Raw genomic sequence first — 26117 nt, forward strand, 5'->3', positions numbered from 1 at the left:
CGCGGTGACAATTTTTTTTGGTTAGGTTTTTTGTTGCAGTTAAAAGCTACGGTTACGACGGTTCTTTGGCTTGAAGTTGAGGATTTTTATTCCCCCAAGGATCTCTGGAACGGTGGTGTCGAGAAAAAAGCCATGGTCGTCTGGTACAGGCAAGATAGTCATTAGAGCTAGCAAAGACTTGAGCTAGACAAAACAACGAAACAAGTAAACACTTTCTTGATGGGCGGGACTTTACGCCCACTAAGGCGTTGATTTATGTACTTTCACCTTGCTCGAACGGAAGATCTATTTGGCTACAAGTCATGATTTGAAACCACGGCGAGAAGAATCTACTTGCACGTTCTATTTATTCCAAAATGGCCACCCCTGGTAAGACATTTTTCTGATTTTCTATATGATGACTATCACGTATTCGTACAAAATCTTCTCCTATTGCAAATTTTTTCTCAGTGTATTGGCTGTCAAGCAAATTCAATGGTGGGTTGGGAGGCAGGGAAGCTCCAGTTTACAGAAACATTATTAGACGTGCGCGCTCTCGATAAGGATCGATCATCAGAACGGCCCGATGACGGATCGATATGTGATCGATGGATTACTTAACGATCCGGATGGGAGATCGATAAAGGATCGATACTCAAGATTTTTTTAAGCTTATGATTAGTTATCGATTATTTATCGATCTATCATCGATCTTTTATCGATCTTGATTTACGATCGATAACAAATCGATTAACATTTGATGACGAATCGATTAACGATCAATGACGAATCGATATACTCGATTGAAATACTAGCTCGATAATGGATCAACGAAGGATCGATACTCAAGACTTTTTAATGGCTGAATCTTCCATCCGATCTCCCATCACATATCGATCCGTCATCGAGCCGTTCCGATGATCGATCCTATCGAGCGCGGACGTCTGGAATAAATCTTTATCAAAAATATAGTTTAGGAATTTTCAAGGACAGGTCTTGAGGGAGTCATGTGGAAATGATGCCCCAGTTAGGTTCTTTTTTGAGACTCTGAAAATGTCTGAAGGAGTGTGGAATTTGCTAATTTCTGAAATATATCTGACAAGTTTTGAGATAGTAGAGCCCTTGGTGATTCCAACTTCTCAGAAATGACCCGGGAAAATGCACGCTCCAAAGTTGAGTGTAAAAAAAATTTTCAGAGATAAATAAACACGTTTTTGCCTGCAAGGGGTTGGGGCAAATGGGTTTTAAGCTTCTAAAAATGGATGAGTACAAAATGCATAAAACATAATGCATAATGCATAATAGTATTGTGTAATTTACAGAACAATTTTATATTTTCCAAAACTCTCCTTTGTAGAGGCTAAAACTGTGAAATCCTCTTTATAGAAGAGTTTCTTAGTGAACATTCCAATCAGAGGGATTTCCCCAGACATGATATTTACTTTTCGAATCCAAATGAAAGAGAAAACATTCGAATCATAACAACAAAGGGTTTTCTGTCAGCATGAATAATAAGAAGATGCAACAGTTCTTCTTTCTCAAAAAAAGGTAAACACATAAACATTTGACTGTAAAAAGATTCAAAGTCTATTTTCTTTGATCTAGCTTTTGCATGAAGCTCTTTAATTTATATTGGCTGGATATTGGCTTCCGTCCGCTTCACATGTTTAATGCTTTGTAAGAGGGAAACCCCGTTGAAATTTATTAGCAATTGTTCGAAAAGATCTCTGGGAAAACCCAGAATAAAGATCTTGTTATAAAATTTACGTTGTGGATTAGAAAAGTAAAATACGGAGATATTTTCGTGTTTTTCTACTCTATACTACGTTCTGTAAAATACAACTATGAAAATCAAAATGGCGACAAGCATTTTCAGTCGATCATGGATTTTCTTCATCATCCAAAATTCAAATTTACAGCTTTTTAACCTTTATTTTCTGGTAGAAAATGGTATATTTGTTTTGTTGAAACAGGTTGAATGTAAAATAGGTTTGTTTTACTCCCAGACACGCTCAAAAATAGCACTTCAGGATCAGATCACGCATTTCCAAGTCTGACACCCCCAGAGACTTAGAAAGATTGGGTAAGTTAGTTTTCAAAAATCTAAGGAGAGAAAAAGTAATGGGGGGGGGGGAGAGAATTGTTTTAAAAAGCCAGGAATGTAGAAAAAGTTAACTTTCTTCTTCTTCTTATGTTTTACAAATATAAATGTGAAATATGTAGAAATATGAGAAAAAATCTCAATGATACTTCAAAATCTATTTTACAAAACAATCTATGCCTGTCTATGTAGGAAGTTCAACAACCCACGGCCCAAGCATACCCCAAACTTTTTTGGGTCATGTTCTGTCCAAAATAGCGAAAAATTCTTTTGGCCTGAAGTTGGATGTTCAAGCAAAGTTAGGCCACAAAATTTTACATATTTGCCTTTGAAAACTTTGCCCGAACACGACACATGTGTGGCGGGCCCACACATGTTCAGGCCATGGTCGTGACTTTTTTAAGTTCAAAATTACCAAGTGACCTGAAAGAGTTTGGGCCGCTCCATGGGTTGTGAAGTTCAGGACAAGAGTGCTTTTCTGTATGTAGCTATTGTAGTTGTACAACAAGCCTTAAAAGAGGTGGCCACACCAAACTTTTTTTTGGACCTTCCACCCTGAAACAGTTCAATCAGAGATTTTTAAAAAAATATTTAATAAGGGTGGTCCCACAAAAGGTTTTTGGAAAAGCTACTCAGGCTTAGTATCTCCAGTTTTTAACTCAGTATTTCGATAACTAAGGATTGTGCTGTTGTGCTGTGTTTTCCCAATTTCATAAACAGCAGCATTGAAAAATGCAAACATAGGGGTGCTCTTGTGAAAAATGCATTTAAAGTCTGTCCAGATATAATTGGCAGTGGAAACAAGAATGCCTGTAACTTTTGATAGTCAAATATGATTATGAAAATTTTTTTTGCTTGTTTTAGAGAATCAAAAGCGCTATATTTGATTGTATTTTTGGTTGAAAAATTCGCGATTTTTAGCGGTTAAATTTGCGATTGCAAAATTTGAGCTTTTTTTCTGCTTATGTTATAACTTTCATTTTTACACCAGTGGAAGTTCAACCTTAGATTAAGATGTTTGAAAAATTTCAAGGCAAACAGAAAATTCCTTCGGAAGATATGGGACCCGAAATACCCCTTGGTAGCACTTTTCTGTGAAATATCAAATCTCCAACTTATTACTAAAAAACGGGGGTAGTGATATGATTGATATAACAGTTTTTCGATCATAACACATTTTACGATCTTTTTAATGACATCATAGCCAAACTGTGTTTAGTGTTTTGGGAATTAGCAAAGTTCTTTAATGACTTAAAAATAACAAAGGCAATATAAGTTCATGCTTATCTTTTTCGAAATAATCAATGATACCAATAATACCAATGCACCGAAACATTTTCCAACTTTTAGTTGCACTGTTCAAAAAAGATAACATAACCCCCGTTTTTAGTAACAAGTTGGAGATTTGATATTTCACAGAAAAGTGCTACCAAGGGGTATTTCAGGTCCCATATCTTCCGAAGGACTTTTTTGTTTGCCTTGAAATTTAACAAACTTCTTAATCTAAGCTTGAACTACCACTAGTGTAAAAATGAAAGTTATAGCATAAGTAGATAAAAAGCTCAATTTTTGCAATCGCAAATTTAACCGCTAAAAATCGCGAATTTTTCAACCAAAAATACATTCAAATATAGCGCTTTTGATTCTCTAAAACAAGCAAAAACAATTTCTGTAATTATATTTGACTATCAAAAGTTACAGGCATTCTTGTTTCCACTGCCAATTATATCTGGACAGACTTTAAGTTAAAGCTCTTCTAATGCTTTAAATAGTTTGCACTCTACTTCAGAGACTAAATCTGTCTAACACGACATAGAGTTTTGGCAGGAATGATCTTCGTAAATATACTGAGTAATTTTCCTTGTAAATTCTTTACCACTCCCCTCTAAATCTGACCTCGCTATTAATTAAGAGATTGGTAGGACTGGGTAGGTGTATATCCCTTTTTAAAGCAAATTGTAGCAAAGTAGCATGTCTCCTTTCTACTTTCTTTTTTGAGCAGTAGATTAGCTGGTATTTGTCATTAACATTGCTAAGGGAACTGATGAGGGTATTATTATCTGCAGAGTCATCAGAGTTTTCTTGCCCTTGAAATATGTATGAATATGGACAAGTTTAAATTTGTGGCTTCTGTTTTATTTATTATAATATATTACATTATTTTCAGGTGGTGGTAAAAAAGGTAAAAAGAAGAAGGGAGGAAAAGGACAAACCCTCTCTCTTAACGCCTTTCTTGGTGACACGCCAACGGTTGCGCCGCCATCCAAACCAAGCAGTAATTGGGCTGATGATGATGACCTAGGACCAGCAGATTGTAAGTGTTCAACCCTTTATTAGAGGCCCCCAGCGGACCTTTAATTCACACAAACACTCAATCTTTTTGGACCTACCCCGGTGGAGGTCCTATAAATTAACCGTTGTACGATCGTCCGTTCGTTAGTTACCAGCTTTTCTCGAGATTGGCTCATTAGTTTTTTCTGATTTTTTGCACAAAGATGCATAACTATAAACCATCGAATGTGACGGAGCCCAATTTTCGGAAAAAAATGTTTTGGGGCAAATTTGGGCCAAAAAACAGCTAAAAAAAGGGTTTTTTGGACTTTGTGAAAAATTGGGTCATAAATTTTTTCCAATTTTTTTGCATGAAAGTAGGGTACCATCATAGGTAAAAGATGGCTAAAGCAGTTTTTTGCAAGAAAGGTTTGTTGGCTCAAAAAACGCATGTTTATCTATAAGAATCACTATTAATAAGCATACATCAATGTTCTTACTCAAATTACTCAATTTTTTTTATGAGATAGATGTTTTTTTTGCTTGCTTGAATATGAAAGAATATTTAAAGCATGATTTAATATTCAAAGAGCATGAAATTTTTGTTTCTAAACGGTTTTTTTATAAGAAACAAACGACTAATTTTAATAGATCGTCACTATTTGTGTTCTGAATGGTTGTTTAATGGTCACGTCACGTAGATATCAATTATAAATGTGTTAAATGCATAACCAGGTAGGTCCATAAAAGTATCACTTGTTTTTTTTCAAAATTCACGCTTTTATGCAACTTTTTAAAAATTATCACGCATTCACGAAAACCGCTGGGAAATCCAAAATTGATTCATTTTCACTTTTGATCATTCTTCAAAAGTTTTGATCTACAGAACCGTCATTTCAAAAGTTATTCACCAGTTTCAAGTTTGCCTTTGTAAAAATGCACATTCATTATAAACACACGTTATAGACTCTTTAAGATTGTCATGGATGTCATGTCATACGGTACAAAGGTATTAATTTCACGGTGGAGACAAAGCAAAAAAATAGTAAAATAGTAATAGTAAAAATAACAATAGTAGTATTAGGCTGATTTTGCCAAAAATGAATTTACCTAATATTCTGAGAGAATTATTCGGCATAGGATATGATTTTTTATAATAAACTAAGAAATATTTTTAGTGTGCTTAATTACTGTATCCGCAGGAGGGGTTGGTACGAAAATCTCAGACATTATATAAGTACTAAAATCTCAGACATATATGAGTACTAAGATGGTTTTCGAAAATTTTTAACATATTGCCACCCCATTTAGTCTCGATACTACCTTTTTTGTATCTTAGTACCCAATGGTACTAAAAGGATTTTTAAGTTTTTTGGGTATATCACCACGTCACTAAAAATCATCATTTCCTAGATTTTAGTACTGAGCCCCCTGGTATCCGTAAAATCTTTTTATTGATAAATGCTTTATAAAAGAATCTGAATTCTTTCACATGAAACCAATAAACCACACAGTTAATGGTACTGTTAATGAAAATCACACTGTTCAGAAAATTGATGACATCTTCCACTATCTTTATAGAACTTCCTTCAGTAGCGTACACAATTCTTATTATGTATAATCCAGTCAGTATGAGGCTTGGTATAAAGACAGTCACAGATGCTAAGAGAGCCGTCCACCTCAATGTCAACAAAGCTCTCATATTCCTTTCGTAAAGTCTCCTATCTTGTGTTCCATCTCCTTCGGTCGAAATTGCTGCTTGGTTCTTTAGAAAATATGAAATTTTAAGATTGAATATTGTTATTAAAGTGATTGGTACGCAACATATAAAAATAGCATGAACCAAAAACGATGATATATGAGTCTCAAAGGAGGGGACTATTCCATTTCGACAAACATTGACTTTTGTATCCATAAATCTTTGTTTCCCATATGGAATATACACTAAATAATTTAAAGGACCTGGTGCCAGACACATCAGATGGATAGTCCAACGTGGTAGTTGTTTTTTCAATGGCTGAGTTATTTTACGGTACCGGTCAAATGCAAGGCCACATAAAATGATGATCGACCCATTTGACAGCGCCAGTGGAAGCAAGAAGATTTCTTTACAAACAAAAGACGCAAATGTAGAGTTCGAGTCATACAATGTGACCAGAACAGCAAAAAATCTTGTCACACATACGCTCAAATCGCTTGCAGCCAAATACGATATGAATAGATAGTAGGAGTTTTTTCCTTGTTTGATACATTTGAAGATGAAAAAGTACAAAATGAGTAGATTTCCAGGCACCCCTAAACAAAGCACAGTGGTTGCAGAGATGAAATCAAGTAAAAACATTTTCTCGGCCATTTTCTTGTTTATCTGTACTTACTTTATCTGTAAGTTTTCTTGACCTTTTAGAAATTAGTAAGGAATAAGTTGTGGATGTTAAAAATAATATCTTTAATGAATATGAAAAATAATTTGTTATTCAATATTTTTGGGTACCAAAACTCACATTGGAATAAAAATTTAATAAGAGTGGTCTTCTTTAGATTAAAAATGTAATCAAATTTAATATATATTTTTATTAAAATTTATGATTGGACGAACTATGGAATGAAAAGACTCAAATTTTAATAGCTGTTTGTTAGATGGTTGAGATTTGACTTTAATTGAAAATTAAACTTTCAACTTTGGGTTGGAGTTAAGACGTTAACCCTTTGAGTGCCAGGGTCCTTTTTTCTAAGTTTTTTTTAAAAAATCACTAGTTCAAACTTTAAGGGCTTATATCTCCTGATCTAGAAGGAATTAGAAGCTCGTATATAGCTCGTTGGATAGCTTAGAGTCTCTTCTTTCTTTTGGGCGCCTTCGGCGCCGCCCGATTTAGGAAGGGCGTGGTGGGCGGCGGCCAAGGGGGGGGTAGGTTAGGGAATTAAAGCAGTCGCTGCGCGGACCTGACTGAACTGATGAAAAGGTGCCCAGTGGTAAAATTTCAAATCAATTCACTAGAAGACAGAATAAAGTAAAACAGGGCCAAATTTTGGAGGTTCTTGGATCATTCGTTGACCAAAAATAGTCAAAAAACGGTCAGAATCTCAAAAAAGTGAATTTTTGTCAATTTTTTGCATTTTTTTGACTTTTTTGCTTAAAATTTCGATGGAAAGACTCACTTTTGAATTTTTTTTTGCTTGACCATAAAGGACAATCTAATTCCTACGAGTTCGACCAAAAATAACGATTTCTAACTCAAACTGGGCATTACAGGAGGGCTTCGCCCTCCTATATAGCCCATGTCGTATATATACGACATCGGCACTTAAAGGGTTAAGAGCTTGTTTCCTTTAAGACTAAGAGTCTTCTATTTAACTGAAACTTAAAGCACGTTTAAAAAAATATGAGCCTCATCTTTCAAAAATAGTTATAAAAACGCTGAACATCACCCACAATCTAAATAGGGTCAACATTCAAAAAGTTATAAATTTTAAGATTTGAAAGTAGCAGTATAAGCAACTGGGACTTGAATGAAAAGCAATTTGTTCTTATGAGGTAAAAGAATGAATGCTTAATTTTTGTTAAGCCTTTTCAGTCATCGTGTATGCTGACCTTCCTGTTGTTGTTTCTAAGGTCAACCTTCTAGTCATCAATCATAGTCGTCAATCCCTGACTGGGAGGCGTTTAAAATTAGATTAGTTATCCAAAATCTACGACCACGTTTTCTTTCTCTCAAAAAGCAACAATTCCTTAAAATCAAAAACTTCGAAATTTTGACCAGTTGTAGATCATGTTTAATTAGATATGATTTGCTGAATCTTGGTTCGGCCACCGAAAATCACGTATTGATTGGCTCGTTTGATTTGACTGAAATTTATTCACAAAGGCTTGAAGTTTTCACCAGATAGATATTGACCTTCTATTATTCGAAGCTTTCTATAATTCGAACTAATTCTCAGTCCCCGTCAAGGGGAAAACACTCTTAAAATACGCTCTATAATTCATTCGAATCTTTCTGTTATTCGAACAAGTAACATTCCTCGTTCGACTTCGAATTAGCGAGAGTTGATTGTAGTCCATCTATAAGTCGAATTTTGACAGAGCTCTTTAAGTTGACCACGAAGTCTGTATGAATGACGTTTTTATTTCTTTTTTACCACCTTTTTCATTTCATTTCATTTCAGTGGCCGAAGAATATGGAGGGCCAACCAAACTACAACAAAGCATCGATCTCTCCAAACTTCCAAGTGCTCCCAGAGCTTCACGAGGAGTTGACATAGACCTTTCCAAACTTCCCAGTAAACCACCATACACAGCTTTCTTGGGAAATCTCCCTTTCGAAACAGACGAAGAAGACATTGTAGAGCTCTTTCGTGGATTGAACGTAAGTTTTCTTTTTTGTCTATAGATGGATTTCTGTTTTCCTTCATAGTTCGCCCCCCCCCTTTCTTAAGGGGTGGTGACACCTTCAGAAAAGTTGAAGAAGGGGATCAGAAATTTTCATGAACAAGGGGGATAGCAAGGAAGGGGGATAGTTTAAGAAGGGGGATAGTTTAAGAAGGGGAGGTTTACATACATATTGTAGATTATTTTCAAGCACAGGTTATGAAATTTGGTCTTCATGAAAGGAAGTTTTCTGTTAGAGTAGTCTAAGTCAAAAAGTCTCTAAGATATTTCACCATATATTTGTTAGCTATTTTTGTCCAAAATAGGCATTTTTAAAGGTTAGGGGGGGGGATGCCAGGAAGGGGGATCATTTAAGAAGGGGGGATCAGACCCCTTTCCGCACTATGTCCTTTCGTGACTTATGGATTTTCTCCTTCTGAGCAAATGCAGTGGTCCTTTGTTTGACTTGATTGACCTAAATTCATGTTTATTTAACAATTCTGCTCCATTGAACTGAAAGTGAACGAGGCGAACCCCAAAATCAAATATTAAATCAAAGTGATGGCCTATATATTCAAGAGGCCATTTTACATTTACGTTGGAAAATTTACACAAGCTTTCCAATTTAGGGCAAATTTTGTTGATTCTTCCAAGACCCCTTTAATTATGAGACTCTCCATTGAGACATCTTTTGATTTTTAACGACTTCCAAATAAAGTATTGTGTCACAAAGTCATTATCTGACCGAGATTTATTCAATAATTTCAATTATTATCTTCATTGCTTTGTCTATTACACTTTGTAGGTAGAGAACATTCGGTTACCTCAAGATCAAGGGCGTGCCAAAGGCTTTGGTTATGCTGAATTCTATGAAATTGAACAGCTGAAGAAAGCTCTCGCTTTAAATGGAGAGGTATCTATATATAAATAGCCGTAGTCTGTATGTCTCTTTTCTGTCTGTGTGTCACTTTCGTTTTCGCAGGCAATGTTTTTGTTCTTTTAAAAGATGATTATAATTACCGCCTGTTATGTTTTTTTTTCTCTCTCTTTTCTTTTCTTTTATGTTTTCGAATGTAATTAACGACTTTATTTGATTTGAGATATTCGAATTCTTTTCAAAACAAAAAAAAATCTTTTAAACAAAATCTGTTATAGAAAAGAACAAAATATAAAATAAACCGCATAATAATCACAAGACAGAACAACAGCGACATTAATAAGTCATTCAAAAGGCGGTAAAAAAACAAGACTCCGTAAAAAAGACCTAAAACATCTATTTCGATAAATATGTTTCTTGTAAATCTTAATCATTCATTATCGAATTCGAAAAGTTATGACGAAGGTTTTATAAAAAAGCAAAATAAAATTGCGCTATCACGCTTTTTTGTCTGAGTGTCCTAGCTGCCTTCCGGGAGGAACTATGGTCGTGAGCTGACGGGGATGTGCCCATAGATTTATAAAGCCCGAAGGGCTATATGTCGTACTTTTGCTGAAAAGTGTGCTGTAGTTAGGTAGGAAATCCTACCTAGGTCACTTTACATTATAATAGAATTTCAATGCTTGTCCAATCAGAAGCTTCGCGAGTTTTCGAAAACAATAGCAACAATATTTTTTCCGATATTCAGTTATTTTTGCTTGGAAAAGCTTTAAGTACGCCATCTAGCCCGGGTCTGCCGTCCTACTTTCGGCCCTCTGACCCTTAGCAGGACTAAAAAAAAAAACAAGGGAAATTTTGTGAATTAAGCGAGCGTAGCTAAAAAGAATTCAATTGCACAGCCGTCTTGGACGTCGCTGGTCGCCTGTATGGTGTAATTTGAATGGCGCCCTTTCTGATAATTTTAGACACAATTTAAAAATATTTTTCAAAATATGGTCAAAAGATGCGTCACCCGGGAAGGATAAAGTCTAACTGAAGAGAATTCTGATTCCCTTTAATTTTGATTTCATCGTGTTTTAAGCCACCTTCTCAACATCCAAAGGACTAAGTGCGTTCAGCTAAACCGGCGTGCGACGCCGGGTACCGGCTAGTGTTTTTATATAGTTTGTTTTAATAAAACAACTTGTATTTGCTAAAACATTAACGGAACATCAATTAGGAATAATCAAAAGAAAGAGAGATCATTAGCAATTTGAAAAAAACACAAATCATTTTTTTAAATTGTCGCGATAATTTCTATGATCAATAATATTTTTTCATATTTACTCTATATTTACTCTACCAAAATATTGAGAACAAGTAATGAACATTTTAAGGCCCATTTCTTAGGAAATTGCACAAAAGTACTAATTAGAAATACAAAATAAAACAGGGAAGGGGTAATTAAGGAGCAAAGAATTGAATCCCATAATTAAGGAACAAAGAGTGTTTAATATATAACATGAAATCCTAGAACCAAGACGACATTTATTTTCACCAATATTTGGTCATTCCATTAAATTTCCATACAGGGGGTTGGACGAACATTTTCAGGTCAAAAGATATTTCTTTGAAATGTGTGGATACCCCCCTGGAAAATGGAAAATTTTCAAATAAACCCTTGGAAAATTTCTATTCATACCTTAAAATATATCATACCTGAAAATTTTAGAATAATATTTTACCCCCTGTAAAAATGAAAAAATACTCTTTTAGACCCCCTAATTTTGCTCGAATTACCCCCTGGAAATGTTCGCCCACACCCCTGTATGGATTTAAAATATAGATTTCTTCTTTGCATAATATATGAAAAGGGTTGCGAGCCACAAAAAAAGAAATTACTATTTATGTAAAACTCAAGAACAGGCTTCGACCTCTTCGGTGACAAATAATACCCTGAAATTACCCTAGATTGTCAACTTTATTACATTTTATATTTATTCGAAAGGGGGTAGCTTTTTATGGAAAAGTCAGCAGGTCTCTCTACCTCAAGAAGATGTTTTCGAAAATCATGATACTGTTGACGTTAGCAATGAGAAATTATGGAAGATTTTCTTCTTCACCTATTGGCGAACCTTACTTTGTACTTGGTATTGGATCAGCATGTTACCAAAAACATTACAATCAGTTAACTGAAATAAACCTCAAAGCAAGATTCCATGATAAAGTAGTGGATTACTTTTTCAAAAAAAATGATGTTACTCACCCGTTGATGAAAAATAGACGTTTATTTTTCTACCAATATTTTGACGTTTGTAGTGATCATAAGAACACGACATCACTTTTAATTGATTTTCTTTTGAACTTAAAATACACTATTACAGAAGACCCGTCTCCAAAAGCAAGGAGGAAAATATACGGTTGGAAAAATCAATCAAAAATTTTGATCGTTTACACATATTTGGAAAATAATCTTTTTCGATTGATCGCTGAAGTTTTGAGTGACACAGACATCATGATTTTGAACTTGAAAACCAGCAAAACCTTTGAGAAGAATTGGTATGTCTTGCCATTAATACTTGGAGCTGTTGATGACGTGAAAAATATTTTTGAGAATCTTGTCCAAGTTATGGATTGGAACTATGTCACCTTTGTTTTGATTCAGGACGAAATTTCTAGCTCATATCAATATTTTACAGACTATGTCAGCTTTCTTAAGAATCGTAAAGCTTGCTTTAACATTCAAAAAGGTAAACAAACAGCAATGGACACTCTGATCGAAGCAGTGAAAAGTCAAAACGAAGCTGAAGTCATTGTTCTCCTCGGCTCGTCTATCAGCCAAGCAATGTTTTTAAGTGATTATGGTCCTTCAAATAAAACTTGGTACCTCAATGAAAACTACCGTGTCATCTCGCAAACGGGGATGATCATTAGAATAAGAGATACTCGTTATGAAAATCGGATCATAGATGGCGGATATGCACGTATGTTTTTCAGACGTTTTGAAAAACTTTCTCCATACCATCATCTTTTCACACTCGAATACACAATAGAATTGTACCAAGTCTTGAAATATTTCGTTTTGACATATCGCAAACGAGCTAAAGCAAAAAATGTTTTTTTATCATTCATCAAAAAGGTTGTTCGCAATAATATGCATTTCCGTCGCCTGCGAATTGACGTTAATGGACGTAAAATTGAAAATATTAAAAACACTACAGCACTGAAAGTCGCAATGACGCCTTTTAAAAGGCTGAGTCAATGTCCTCCAGTCCACTGTCAATCTGGTTCAGAATATGCTTACACCAAGTTGGACAACCACACTACAATATGGAACGAATCATATCGTTGGATGTGCCGGCCCTGTACAAATGGATTTTTCAAATCACGAGGTGGAAATTCAGGATCCTGTATTCCTTGCCCCGCTATGCATTTTTCGAATAAAGATAGAAAATCTTGTTATGATCCTTACAAAGAACAAATGATATCGATTTCTCAACCCTTCACCATATTCGCCATTACTTTGTCCTGTTTTGGTCTTCTTTCGTGTTTGGTGGTGACTTTGGGTTTCATCAAATATCGCACTACTCCTATGATGAAAGCGGCTAACGTCCAAATGACTTTTGTTCACTTATTTTTCTTCGCTTCGAATTTTGTTCTGTTGTTCTTCAGTTTTTACGGCAAACCAAACGTTTACAAATGTTATGGACGTTTGTTGACTTTGACTGTCTTTTATACAATCATTGTATCCATCATTCAACTTAGATTACAAAAAGTTTTGAAAGCTTTTCAGTCCAGAGTGAAAATGACCAAAGCCGAAGTTCAAAAAATAGAAGCAATCGGAGTGTTTTCCATCATTATTTTGACAGTAGTAAACAATCTCATTTTGTTTTTATTGGTTTATGCCAACCCTGTGAAGATTGACACTGTTATCAATCATCGAAAACTTGAGAAAATATCTCATTGCAATATAGATTTACATTTCAAAATACTTATCGGTTTCACAATTTGTCTACAGTTTGTTTGCTTCATCCAAGCGTTCCGTGGTAAACGACTACCCGGTGCATTTAAAGAAACAATGTCAATTGTATACGGAAGTTTCATGGTTATTTTGATTTTCATTGTTCTGTATCCGATCGCAATTTTCCAAAAGAATATTTTACAAGCAGAAAGTGTTTATTGGATAGCCATTGCATTAAGTATGGACCTTCTGATCATATTTTGTTATTTCCGGCGAATTTACATTGCAGTATTTCACCCGAAAATGAACACAAAAGAATATGCGGGAGCAATTATGCTAAAGAGGATGAGGAAAAATGCTGACACGGCAATTGGAAATATTACGTCATGATTGGAATAGCGAGGAATAACGATAGAATACACTTAAATTTGAATAATGTCATTGATACTGTTTGGAAGGAAAAACAGTTTAACTAAATCAATTATACGGATATTTGAATGCAATTTAACTGTTCCTATTAGAATGAAAAATGTTCATAGTTCTTTTATTACGACCAGTTAATCATAGCTGCGGCTGGGGTGTTATTATTTTTTTCGTGATTTTCAGGCTTAAATATTCTTAAAATACTCTTAATACTTTATTCACTGATTGACTTAAAATCAGCGTTTTCTTAGACATTAGGCTTGTATTGTATGTAATTTGTTTCATAGATTTTTGCCAGAGTTGAGCCTCGTATGATAATGTATATAAGTAGTAGTTATCACACGATACCGAGTATAATATGGGATATATTTTTCGAGTTCAGTATTTTCGTCATATTTAAAATATAGAAAACTCTGAACGAGAAAAATATATCCAATATTGTACGAGTGAAAGTGTGATAACTGGTTTATCGTCAACTTGAAAAATATCAACAAACTTTCTCTCTCCATTTGTCTTTCTCTATGTTTTGTTTCTTCTGCATTTTGGTGAAATCAACATCAAAACATTCGAAAATGATTCGAATGGTCATTAAAAGATTAAAACACTTTTATTTGACAACTTTTTTGTGATTTGAGAGGAATCCGAAAACATTTCTGGGAATAAATTTCGGATAAAGATACAATAAACCAGCTGCGCCGGAAGCTCCGGCTTTAGAGATTAAAAGATGTGAAAGATGAGCTTGTTGAGTTAGTTGTGTTCGAACGTTGCCCACAAACTACTAATCAGAACAGATCAGAAAGCAAAGCAATAAATCTATTGCAGAGCGAGTATGAGAAATAATCTTAACGAATAAATAAACCAGCTGGAAGTTTATCTCTTCTAAGTGATTACACATGCACTTTCTTGCTTAAATAACCAAGCCCATCCCCCGCCCACTCATCCTCAACTAAAAAGTTCAAAATTGGAGCTAAAGGAGATAAACATTTAGAAGTCAATATTTCCAAGTTCTTATAAATTTATTTTTTTCTAAACTTGCCAATAGCGAAGCCATGATGCGCCGTTGATTTGATTGTCCGGCTGTGTCTGGATAAAATTTCGTTAATGGGATAAACTTTCGCGAGGATTTAATTTCGCGATTGGGCCTACCCGCGAAATTTAAAAATTTGGGGACTTAATTTCGCGGGTGGCATTATTGGGTGGCAATATTTTCACGATTTTGTGACTTAACTGTCAAATCTTGCATTTTGGTTGTTGAAATACACATTATTAGCACTTCTTTGATGCCAGTAAACATTCAAAAAGTATTTGTTTGACAAATTTTGAGTTTTGTTTAGAAATATTTCGCGGATGAGGCCTTTCCAAATTTCCATGAGACTTAATTTCGCGGATGACACCCAAATCCGCGAAATCAGCGAAATTTAATCCCCGCGAAAGTTTATCCCATTAAGCCACGGGTTTTTAGCTAAGCATTATTTTTTCTGCTAGGATAATACTTGGAGAAGAGTAGGATAAACCAAATAAAATGGTACAATAGTGTGTATGTAATAAATAGTGTTATATTTGGAAAAAACTTGTTTCGGGTTTGAAAAATGTTTAAAAGGAACAGTCGCCCCAGCCAATGAAATTACGACAAGTCCAAAAAATATCATTTTTAGTTATAACACTGTGAAAATTTCTCCGATCTTGTTCAAATTTACACAGGAATTGTGTTTTAAAGTCTATTCACGATAAGTGTGCACTCTTTTTTCATTTACCTATAACTTTTGAAGGAATTCTTCAATCTTTATAAATTTGGTATCATTGGAAAGATATTAGTGAGTGGAACAATTTGAAATAAAAAAAACTTTAAAAAGATTATAAAAATGAAGATGAAAATGAAGAAGAAAAAAATGAAGATCTTGTAGAAAAGTGCTATAACTATCATTTTCACTGGAGAGATTTTTTGATCTTAGGAGATCATCACTGTGAAGAAATTCCATTAAAATATTTATTCAATATAAAGTTATGATACAAAGTTAATAAGTGATTGAATCCAAAAAACAGCAAAAAACTGCAGAAAACAGCGTTTCTAGACGTCAATCAGCTTATAACTTTGTTTGATATCTTTTGACTGAATGATTATTTTTGAGAATATTTTTCACAGTGATGACGTTCGATGATTAAGGATTTACTTCAGTGAAAATGATAGTTATAGCACTTTTCTACAAGATCTTCATTTTTTTCTTCTTCATTTTCATCTTCATTTTTAAAATCTTTTTAAAGTTTTTTTATTTCAAATTGTTCCACTCACTAATATCTTTCCAATGATACCAAAATTATAAAGATTGAAGAATTCCTTCAAAAGTTATAGGTAAATGAAAATAGAGTGCACACTTATCGTGAATAGACTTTAGTATCCTTTACTGAATTCTCATAGTGATATGTTTGTAAAAAATCTGTGTCGGGTTTGAAAAATCAAAAGGAACGGTCGCCAGCCGCGACGAAATTACGACAAAGTCCAAAAACGATCATTTTCAGCCATAATACTGTGAAAATTTCTCCAATCTTGTTCAAATTTACACAGGAATTGTGTTTTAGTATCCTTTACTGAATTCTCATAGTGATATGTTTGTAAAAAATCTGTGTCGGGTTTGAAAAATCAAAAGGAACGGTCGCCAGCCGCGATGAACAAAGTCCAAAAATGATAATTTTCAGCCATAACACTGTCTGACTGTGAAAATTTCTCCAATCTTGTTAAAATTTACACAGGAGCTGTGTTTCAGTATCCTTTATTGAATTGTCATAGTGATATGTTTGTAAAAAATCTGTGTCGGGTTTGAAAAATCAAAAGGAACGGTCGCCAGCCGATGACAATAATACGACAATAACAAAGTCCAAAACAGGATCATTTTCAGCCATACATAACACCACAAAAAATATGTGTATCAATGGCTGTGTGTTTGAAAGTTTCATTGTCAAGTTTGAAAATCCAAAAGGGACAACCACCAATTATATCATCATGAAAAATGACCAAAAGGTAGATCATTTTTACAGCATAAAATCATGAGAACACACGTATTTGAATTCAGTATACAGTACAACGTACAACGCACCATCAAACTTCTCATAAATCATGTCCAAAACATCATGAATAAGGATGAAAATGATCAATTTTTCACTGAGATTTGCCAGTATTTGCTACACAGTCAGCTAGTCCACTTTCGATAGCCATCTTTTTCTAAATACTTTTCGGCCAATCAAATCACAGTATTATCGGAATCAGTGATCCGTTTTTGTTAAATCGGAAGAGAGAATTGAAGGCTCCTAGGCCGGAGCAACAAGAAAGTTCAAAACACGATCTCTCACTTACCAGAACCCTTTTTGGACCTACCCCGGTGGAGGTCCTATAAATTAACCTGTGTTCGTTCGTTCGTTCGTTCGTCCGTCCGTCCGTCCGTCCGTTCGTCTGTTACCAACTTTTCTCAGGATTGAATCATAGGAATCTTTTGATTTTTGGTACAGAGGTGCAAAATGGTGATGGCCAAAATGTGACGGAGCCTGATTTTCGAAAAAAAAAACTTTTGGACTTTGTGAAAAATTGGATCATTAATTTTTTCTGATTTTTTGCATGAAAGTAGGGTACCATCATAGGTAAAAGATGGCTCAAGCAGATTTTTGCAAAAAAAATTTGTTGGCTCAAAAAACGCATGTTTATCTATAAGAATCACTATTTAATAAGCATACCGGGTGACCCACGAAAAAGTTCAGACGTTTCTCGACGTCTTGAGGCCGAACAAATGTCCCAAAGTGCTTGGAGTTTAGATATTTAGAAAGTAGATATCCTAACTTAAAATTTGAGCTATCACTTTTTAAATTTGACCAATTTGTTCTCTACTTATGAGCTTTTAAAGTCAAAATTCACTTTTCGGAAAGTGTAAAAAACACGTAAAAAAGGGGTATCAAATTTGGTATTTATTTAAATCTACAAAAGCGCCAATTTTTATAAAAACTAGTCTTGTTTTAAACAAAAATTACTTTTAAAGGTGTTTTTATTAATTATTAATGTCATAAAACTCGTTAAATAAGTCAATTTGTAAGTGATTTTCTAATTGATTGCATAAATTTAATACCTCTTTTTTACGTGTTTTTTACACTTTCCGAAAAGTGAATTTTGACTTGAAAAGCTCATAAGTAGAGAAAAAGTTGGTCAAATTTAAAAAGTGATAGCTCAAATTTTAAGTTAGAATATCTACTTTCTAAATATCAAAACTCCAAGTACTTTGGGACATTTGTTCGGCCTCAAGATGTCGGGAAACGTCTGAACTTTTTCGTGGATCACCCGGTACATCAATGTTCTTAGTCAAATTACTCAATTTTTTATGAGATGGATGTTTTTTTGCTAATGAGAGCCTACTTTTGAAAAATATGTGTGTTTAGATATGAAATTTTGGTTGCTTGGCGTGTTTTTATAGAAAAACCTTGCCAAATTCGATATTTTTTTATAAGCACATTATCAATTACTTAGGTATTAGCTTTTCTAGAGATTGGCTCTTTCATTCTTTATGATTTTTTTTTGCACAAAGATGCATAAATATAAACCCTCGAATGTGACGGAGCCCGATTTTCGAGAAAAAAAATGTTTTTGGGCAAATTTGGGCCAAAAAACGGCTAAAAACGGGTTTTTTGAACTTTGTGAAATATTGGATCATTGTATTTTTTAAACGCATCTATATCTATAAGAATCACTATTAATAAGCATACATCAATGTTCTTAGACTAATTACTCAATTTTTTGATGAGATAGATGTTTGTTTTTCCTCACGAAGTCTTGAATATGAAAGAATATTTCAAGAGCATGAAAATTTTGGTTTCGAAACGTTTTTTTATAAGAAAATAAACGACTGATTTTAATAGATCGTCACTATTTGTGTTCTGAATGATTTTTTAATGGTCACGCTCACGGAGATATCAATTATATATGTGTTAAATGCATAACCAGGTAGGTCCATAAAAGTATCACTTGTTTAAACGCGGTTTTGTATTTGTATGGTACAATATGAAATACAGCATTTATGTACGCGTTTTTAGCTAATCAGATTGCTTATGTTTTTCATGTTGATGATAATGTGTATTATGTGAGTAAAAGCGTTTTACAAAAGGCTCAAAATTACGATTTCAAATCAATTGACTGCAAGTTCGTAATACAAATTTTTCGAATTTATACAAATCTCAACACTCCCGTTCTTTTGTTGTAGAAAATTCGTTCACGACCGATTCGTATCGATATCGCTGAGTCAGGAAAAGATCAGCGTGACGGAGGGTTTTCACGAGGAGGTAAGTGAAGGGCTGTTAAAAAGTAAGAACAAGATTTCATGCCTGACGCGATAATTAGGAAAAAAACTGAAAAATTCACACAATTTCATTGAATCGACTTGGCAAAAGTGACTAAAATTCTTGGCCTTCAAAATGACACAATTTTATATATTCGGGATTATTCGTGATATGCACCATTGCAATGTCTTCTTCGAACCCAACGGCTGATTGGTTGAAAATGACGTATTGACTGATTTTACGTCACTTACAACCAATCAGCTATTAGGTCCATTGATGTAATGTCAGAAGACATTGCAATGGTGCATATCATGAATAGTATTCGAAACCAATACCATTTTGCATTTTATTCTAGGTTTCGGAGGGCCACCACAAGACGATCGAACTGATAACGATTGGCGGCGTGGTGGAGATGATTTACCGCCCATTAGGCGAGACGATAGAGGTGGCCCAGGTGGCTTTGATCGAAGGTGGGTTATATCGTACCAACTTTGTGTCACTGTTAATTTTTACCGTAAACGATTGTTAATTCCTTTCTATGATCAGAAATGCTAGCGTAACTGTTGACTATGTTATTGTTATTTCATGATTTGAAATTTTATAAAGATCCCGGCGTTTTCCGATTGTTATAACCAATATTCCGAGCTAAAGATAGCTTAAGATCTAGTTTTGCTTGCTCGAATACGTTGCAAAAGTTTTCAAGTTTTCGGCTCATATTTTCAAAATCAAATAGAATTAAGTTTAAATAAGATTAAAATCTTAGAATTTCGCGGAGAGGCTCGCACATTTGGACTTTTCTCGCAGATAACACCAAAATCCGCGAAATTTGATCTCCGCGTAAATTTATCCCATCAAAGATATCTAGAAGGTAACAGTTGGAAGGCCACATAAGAAACACTTTTTACAGGGTATTAATGACTCTCATTTACTTATCTTTCAGAGGGCCACCACGAGATGATATGGATGGCGACCGTGGGAGACCGCCAGTCGGTGCCGCAGACATGGATGATCAGTGGAGGAGACACGACGAACCAGAACCTGAACGAAATGGATGGGGTACGTAACCATACTTATCTCTTTAAAATAATCACTCGAATAATCAACTTCGTGTCTTGAAGTCGTAAATATCTACAGATTGACGAAACACTTACAGATTGAGAGAGGTTATTTAACTTGCGTTAGAAAGAATTAGCGTTAACTAGACGGTTCCCGTCGTCGCAAACGGCGGTTTAGCAAAGCCTTTAGGATGATATGATAAAGATGGTATTGTTGATGCTCTCTAACTTTATTTTTAAGGGGAATTCGAATAAGTTTTCATAAACCACGGGAGTTGCATTATCATATATCGTAAATATCTTTTTATTTTTCAAATGGAATAAGAGAATGAGAGTTCTTCACCCTGCTTCCCCAGAAATAGTAAATAAAAGCTTAGTAAATAAAAGCTTAGTAAATAATAAATCTTCAATTGTGAGAGTTTCTTCAGTAAGTTTGCAAGCGATTTCAATTTAATCGAAAACGGGAACTTATTGAGCAGTCAAACGTCAAATTGAGAGCGTCAATATATCATCAGTGTATAAGAATGGAAAATATATAAAAAATGTTGCTGTATTTACGAATTTGGGGTCGACAACGCGACTTAAAAGACCAAATAGTAACTGCATTTTCGAAAGACGATAAAATTTTTTGTTTTAAAACTGCACGAAATCCCTCTTTCATACTCGAATCAACCCCTCTTGGCAAAATTTGAGATTGACCAAATATATTCTCATGATGATTTCCGATCCAATGAGGGGTCAATCATTGCTTAAATCCTTCTCAAACTCTAGATATCGTATTTTTCAGTTTTTGATGACGTCATGGGATCTAAAATGCCTCATTTTGAATATATTTAGTATAGAAAGTTTCTATATACCCACTGTTACCCTCCCATCTTATTCCCCATCGAATTTCCGATCCAATGAGGGGTCAACCATCTCCTAACTCCTTTCCAATCTCGAGATATCGCATTTTTCCTGTTTTGATGACGTCGTCAAGTGAAAACGCCTAAAAATTCTGCCAAATTTCAAATTCACTCTCAAGCCTCGTACCCCCTCCCAACTTATTCCTCATAGAATTCTCGATCCAATGAGGGGTCAACGACCTCCCAACTCCTTCTCAAACTCGAGATATCGCATTTTGAAGTTTTTTCCAAATCTGTGACGTCATTCGGTCCCTTTACCCCTAATTTTGTCCCTTTACCCCCGAGAATTTTGAAATTTTTGCGGTCAACAGGTACCTTGTGCCCCAAGGGTCCCAAATAACCAAAAAACGTCAATTATTTCCACGGGAAAATGGGTTTTTAAATTTTCGAAAGATTTGCACTGCAACGACTTTTTCATAGATTACCTATATCCGTATACTCTTACGGTTATGCGAAGCCTGTGATAGACGGAGATGTCTCTTAATGCTGGGCTAGCGTTACATAAATTTTTCATTGTTGATTAGCCATCGTAAGAATAATGTTCTACCCAAAGATGATGAGCAGCATATCCTGAAAACGAGTATTAATCAAGCAATATATGCAATATTTATAGCTCTATAAGATTTTATTTATAAGATTAAAATAAAACGATTTTTGTGAATTTACAGGGAGGAGAGATGATCGTGGTCCTCCAAGGGACAGATTTGATGACCGAGGACCCAGAGGCTTCGACGATCGGGGACCCCCACGAGACCGCTTCGACGATAGAGGTCCGAGAGGATTTGACAGCCGTGGACCGCCAAGAGGATTTGATGATCGTGGACCAAGAGGATTCGACGATAGGGGACCGCCAAGGGACCGGTTTGATGACCGTGGACCACCAAGAGGCTTTGAAGATCGTGGGCCCAGAGATCGTTACGACGACAGAGGGCCAAGGGACCGTTTCGACGATAGAGGTCCACCAAGAAGGGGCTTCGATGACAGAGGACCTCCAAGAGGATTCGATGATCGAGGGCCGAGAGGTATAAAGTCTTTCAAAAATATTTTTTCCTTTTCAAGTATATTATTTTAACGCATCTACTATCGATTTTTTACAATACATTTAGAAGAAAAACGAAAGTCGTTCGCCGCCTCCGACGCCACGCGAGCACAAAACTTGACAAATTCCATTGTTAATTCTGCTCTGTCAGAGGCATCAAAAACAACGTCTTTAAGAGATTTTGTACCAATGATTGTTCTTGAAAGTTTCAGATCTTTTGAATCTAAGCTGAAAACCTTCCTATCTCTCAGTAGTCTAAGAGCTCCATATTGTTTTCTTTTGTAGGAGGTTATAGAGACGACAGAGGACCACCCCGAGGAGGGGACGATGGTGGTAGTAGCTGGAGAAGGGATGGCCCACCTCCTCCTTCTGATAGAAATGCTCCTGATATTGTTCCAGGTAGGGATGTGCTAGGCTTCTTCACTTGAGAATATTCCTCAACAGTTAGCATCGTTCTTTGAACATTTATCATTTGAGTATTGTTGTTGTTGTTGTTGTCTAAGCTTGAACATTATTTGGATGTCATACCTACCAGATTCAATTTTATATTTTAACTCATATACAAAGCTTGTCGTTAATGATTATTTTGCCTTCCTTGGAATGGTATAGAATTGACTCGTGACTTTTCTTTTGAAAAATATATGTTTCAGTGTTTCCCATATCAAATGTTTTGCCATTTCGCATCCAGGTAAATTCCAAGGATAGTCTAAATTCCTAATTTATTGATTTAAATGATGCCTTTAATTATAAATGACTGTAATTTGTCTTTTTTAGAACAACCAAAAGAGCGTCCGAAATTGAACTTAGCTCCGCGAACTGTTGACGATGGCAACAAAGACAAATCAAAAGCTACATCTTCAATTTTCGGTGGCGCCCGGCCTGTTGATACAGCCGCAAAAGAACGTCAAATTGAGGAGAAACTCAACAAATCACCTAAGCGAGAAAGTCAAGATCGTGACGAGGACCGTCGAGATGGACCCCGTCGAGACGGACCACGTCGAGACGGACCACCACGCGACCGTGATGACCGAAGAGACGACGGACCTCCTCGCGACCGAGACGACCGCAGAGAGCCGCGTGGGCCACCTCGTGAAGAAGATAACACAGCTGAAAACTGGCGTGACGAGAGTCTACGGAAAGATCTCCCAAAACCAGGTCGTCCTGATGTTGTTCCTGAGTCTGAACGTGGCCGTGATGGCGGTAGAGGCCGAGGGCGAGGTCGTGGAAGAGGGCGCTCAGATGAACGGAAAAAGAATCGAGATAAGGATCGAGAAATCGTTCCGCCCAAGTATGAGGAACCAGCTCAAGTGGTATGTAATTTTTTTTATGTTCTCTTTAAAGTAAGTTTTTCGAGTCCTAAAGAACAAAGACAAAAATTAGGGGTTATTTTAGAAAATCATTAAAAAACTTAATCTTGGCGAGGTGGTTTATATTTTTAATTTCGACCAGTTTTTCCTACTCGACAAAATTAGTTCACACCGAAATTAGTTTACCTTTGTACCTTTGTATTGATATATTTTAACAATAAAGCAAATCTTATCTCGCCTGTTATCTAAAAATCATTATCTTTTCTCATTTCAAGTCCTTTGGGCAAACAAGCAAATTCGCGTTGCTTGGCGACGAAGATGACGGTGTCGGTGATAGTGGAAGTGAAAACGAGGCTGTCGAATCTTGAAAAGAAGGAGAAATTGAAAATTTTGAAAAATTCAATTTGTGAAGTAAGATGTGTGGATGGAAGATTTAAATGGGTAATCATTTTTTATAAATCGGTGAATTTTTCGACGTTGGTTATAACGATTATTGACTTTGGTTATTTTGTGAACAGAAGAAAAAGGAAATTTTTTGCGCAATTTTTTTGGGTATAAAACAACGTAACCAGCATCAATCAAAAGTATAAAGTAACATTTTGGAATTTATATTAGTACAAGTGCAAGAAAATTTTTCAGTAAAAATATTTTAAAAACTTTATCATTGCCATATTATAAGTAGTTTTTCTTTCAAAAAAATTTTTTTTTTGGAAACAATATATTCTTTTAACATTTTTCATTACTATTATAATTACTACTATTTCAGATTTTTAAGTTTCTCAAGATTTTTTTTGTCGTTTCTGAAAATAAAAAATTTAACTCAAATTAAATCCGATGTTTATGGCGGGCCTGAAAATCGTTTTTCCTAGTACTGTTTTAATATGATAATCTCTCGGACCATCATCGCTGCTTCGGGCAAGTTTTTATTTTTAGTTAGCCTTTTAAAAATGAATGATTTTATTTCCTTATTTTTTGAAAAACCAAAAGGTATTATTGTAATTTTTTAAGAAGGAGGAATGAATGAAAAAGATAATTAACCTGTGGAACTCTTTTTTGTGTTAATCATAATTGTTTCAAATAATTTATCTGACTGACTGACTGACTGACTGAATGATTGACTGACTGACTGACATATTCAACCTTTCTCAAGCAAGAAAAAGTGAAGCCTTTAGATTTGCACTGCATCTAGAATGACGGATTAAATCTAGCTCTTTCTTTGTTTTGTGTGGAAACCACGTGGGTCACGTATTTTGGATGGGAAATAAATGTCCTCTTATCCCGTCCGGGAATTTCAAATCTAGCACCTTCGGGGCTTTGAATGTGACTGACTGACTGATACGTCTACATAGAAAGGCAAACAGACTAAAAGATATTTTACGGAACAAACAATTCTTAGTAATATTATACGACTAGTCTATTCCATGCTCCAAGTTGAAACAGTTTTTCAGTGAAACATGCACCGGTAGATGCATTTTCTCTTCAGTTAGAATTACTGTGATGAAAGGGAGCTAGACACTCTTTTTTTTAAGAACCAGTAAATTTTGGATGAGGCTCAGCTCTTCTTATTTTTATTGGCGCGCCTCGTATAGTCTTTATCATGTTCTTATTTATAGGGTGTAATTATTGAGCTAATTCAGGAAATTTAGTAATTCCAGGTTCAGCATTGTTCTTAAATTGTTCTTATTTTTTGGCGATTTCGAGCTTTATTGTTCTTATAAAAGAAAAAGAGTGTAATTGAATAGATCAAGAAATTTCATACAGCATTTTTTGCCCCGCAGGGGCTTTTGTTGCTTCACGTAGCGGACCTGCTCGCCAGAAAAATATTCATGATTCATGTTCATGTTGTTTCTTCCGATTCTGAGCGGGCCGCGCGCGGTTAAAAAATGTTCGCGCGCGATATCTCTTTTGCTGCTACTTGTATTGATTTCCTAGCTATGCACGGACAGAGAAGGTAGCTTCCCGTCTGCACTGCCAGTCCACACAGCTAAAAGCTTTCACAAACAACAAACAGCGCACAAGATTTTATTTTTGCTTGGTTAATATCTTTTTAACGTAGTTGCTCAACTGGATTTACTTGAGGGACATTGTTTGCTACTGAATGAATAACTATCAAACTACTGATATTAGATGAAACCTTATACAATTGTCAGAATGGACGATGGACATCTTCAATGACAGTTTGTTACACACACACACAGACAGAGTGTTATGCGCTGCTCTAACGAAACCCTGCTGATATTATAAAGGCATAGACAAAAGGGAAATTGACCGTTAATTCATATTGTTTACCTATATAGTGATTTCATTTTGAAGGAAATTAAATTGAAATTTTTGGTGGAAAGACAAACCCAGTTGAAAAACCTTTTATTTGCAAAAGCAAGTGATGACGTCTTCACATGTAAAAGGGAAACCAGTTTTTGTTAATTCTTTCACGTACACGCTTTTTCTTTTATAAGAATGGTGTTTTTTCATTTCATCATGGATATTCTTAACTTTTTGGCGAAAATCATCCAAAAATATTCTTACGGTATTCTTAGGTTAAGATCG

At 35.2% G+C, this 26117-nt stretch overlaps 1 protein-coding gene across 1 annotated transcript; it reads left to right on the forward strand.

The window, feature by feature from the left end:
• Window positions 1-284: 284 nt before the first annotated feature.
• LOC136815854 (eukaryotic translation initiation factor 4B-like) lies at window positions 285-24632 on the forward strand. Its single transcript, XM_067072304.1, has 11 exons — window positions 285-369; window positions 4248-4394; window positions 8513-8712; window positions 9520-9627; window positions 19189-19267; window positions 19620-19734; window positions 20205-20320; window positions 21893-22246; window positions 22549-22662; window positions 23038-23573; window positions 23846-24632. The coding sequence occupies exons 1-11, from the start codon at window positions 357-359 to the stop codon at window positions 23936-23938; spliced, it is 1875 nt and encodes a 624-aa protein (XP_066928405.1). The 5' UTR covers window positions 285-356; the 3' UTR covers window positions 23939-24632.
• The last annotated feature ends 1485 nt before the right edge of the window (window positions 24633-26117 follow it).

Source organism: Clytia hemisphaerica, unplaced genomic scaffold (genome assembly GCF_902728285.1).
Source record: "Clytia hemisphaerica strain Z4C2 unplaced genomic scaffold, Clytia hemisphaerica genome assembly, whole genome shotgun sequence".
NCBI lineage: Eukaryota > Metazoa > Cnidaria > Hydrozoa > Leptothecata > Clytiidae > Clytia > Clytia hemisphaerica.

Coding starts and splice junctions, on each gene's coding strand:
- LOC136815854 (XM_067072304.1), top strand. Junction 19,735..20,204: donor CCAGGTGGCTTTGATCGAAG/GTGGGTTATATC, acceptor CTTATCTTTCAG/AGGGCCACCACGAGATGATA. Junction 22,247..22,548: donor CGATGATCGAGGGCCGAGAG/GTATAAAGTCTT, acceptor TTTCTTTTGTAG/GAGGTTATAGAGACGACAGA.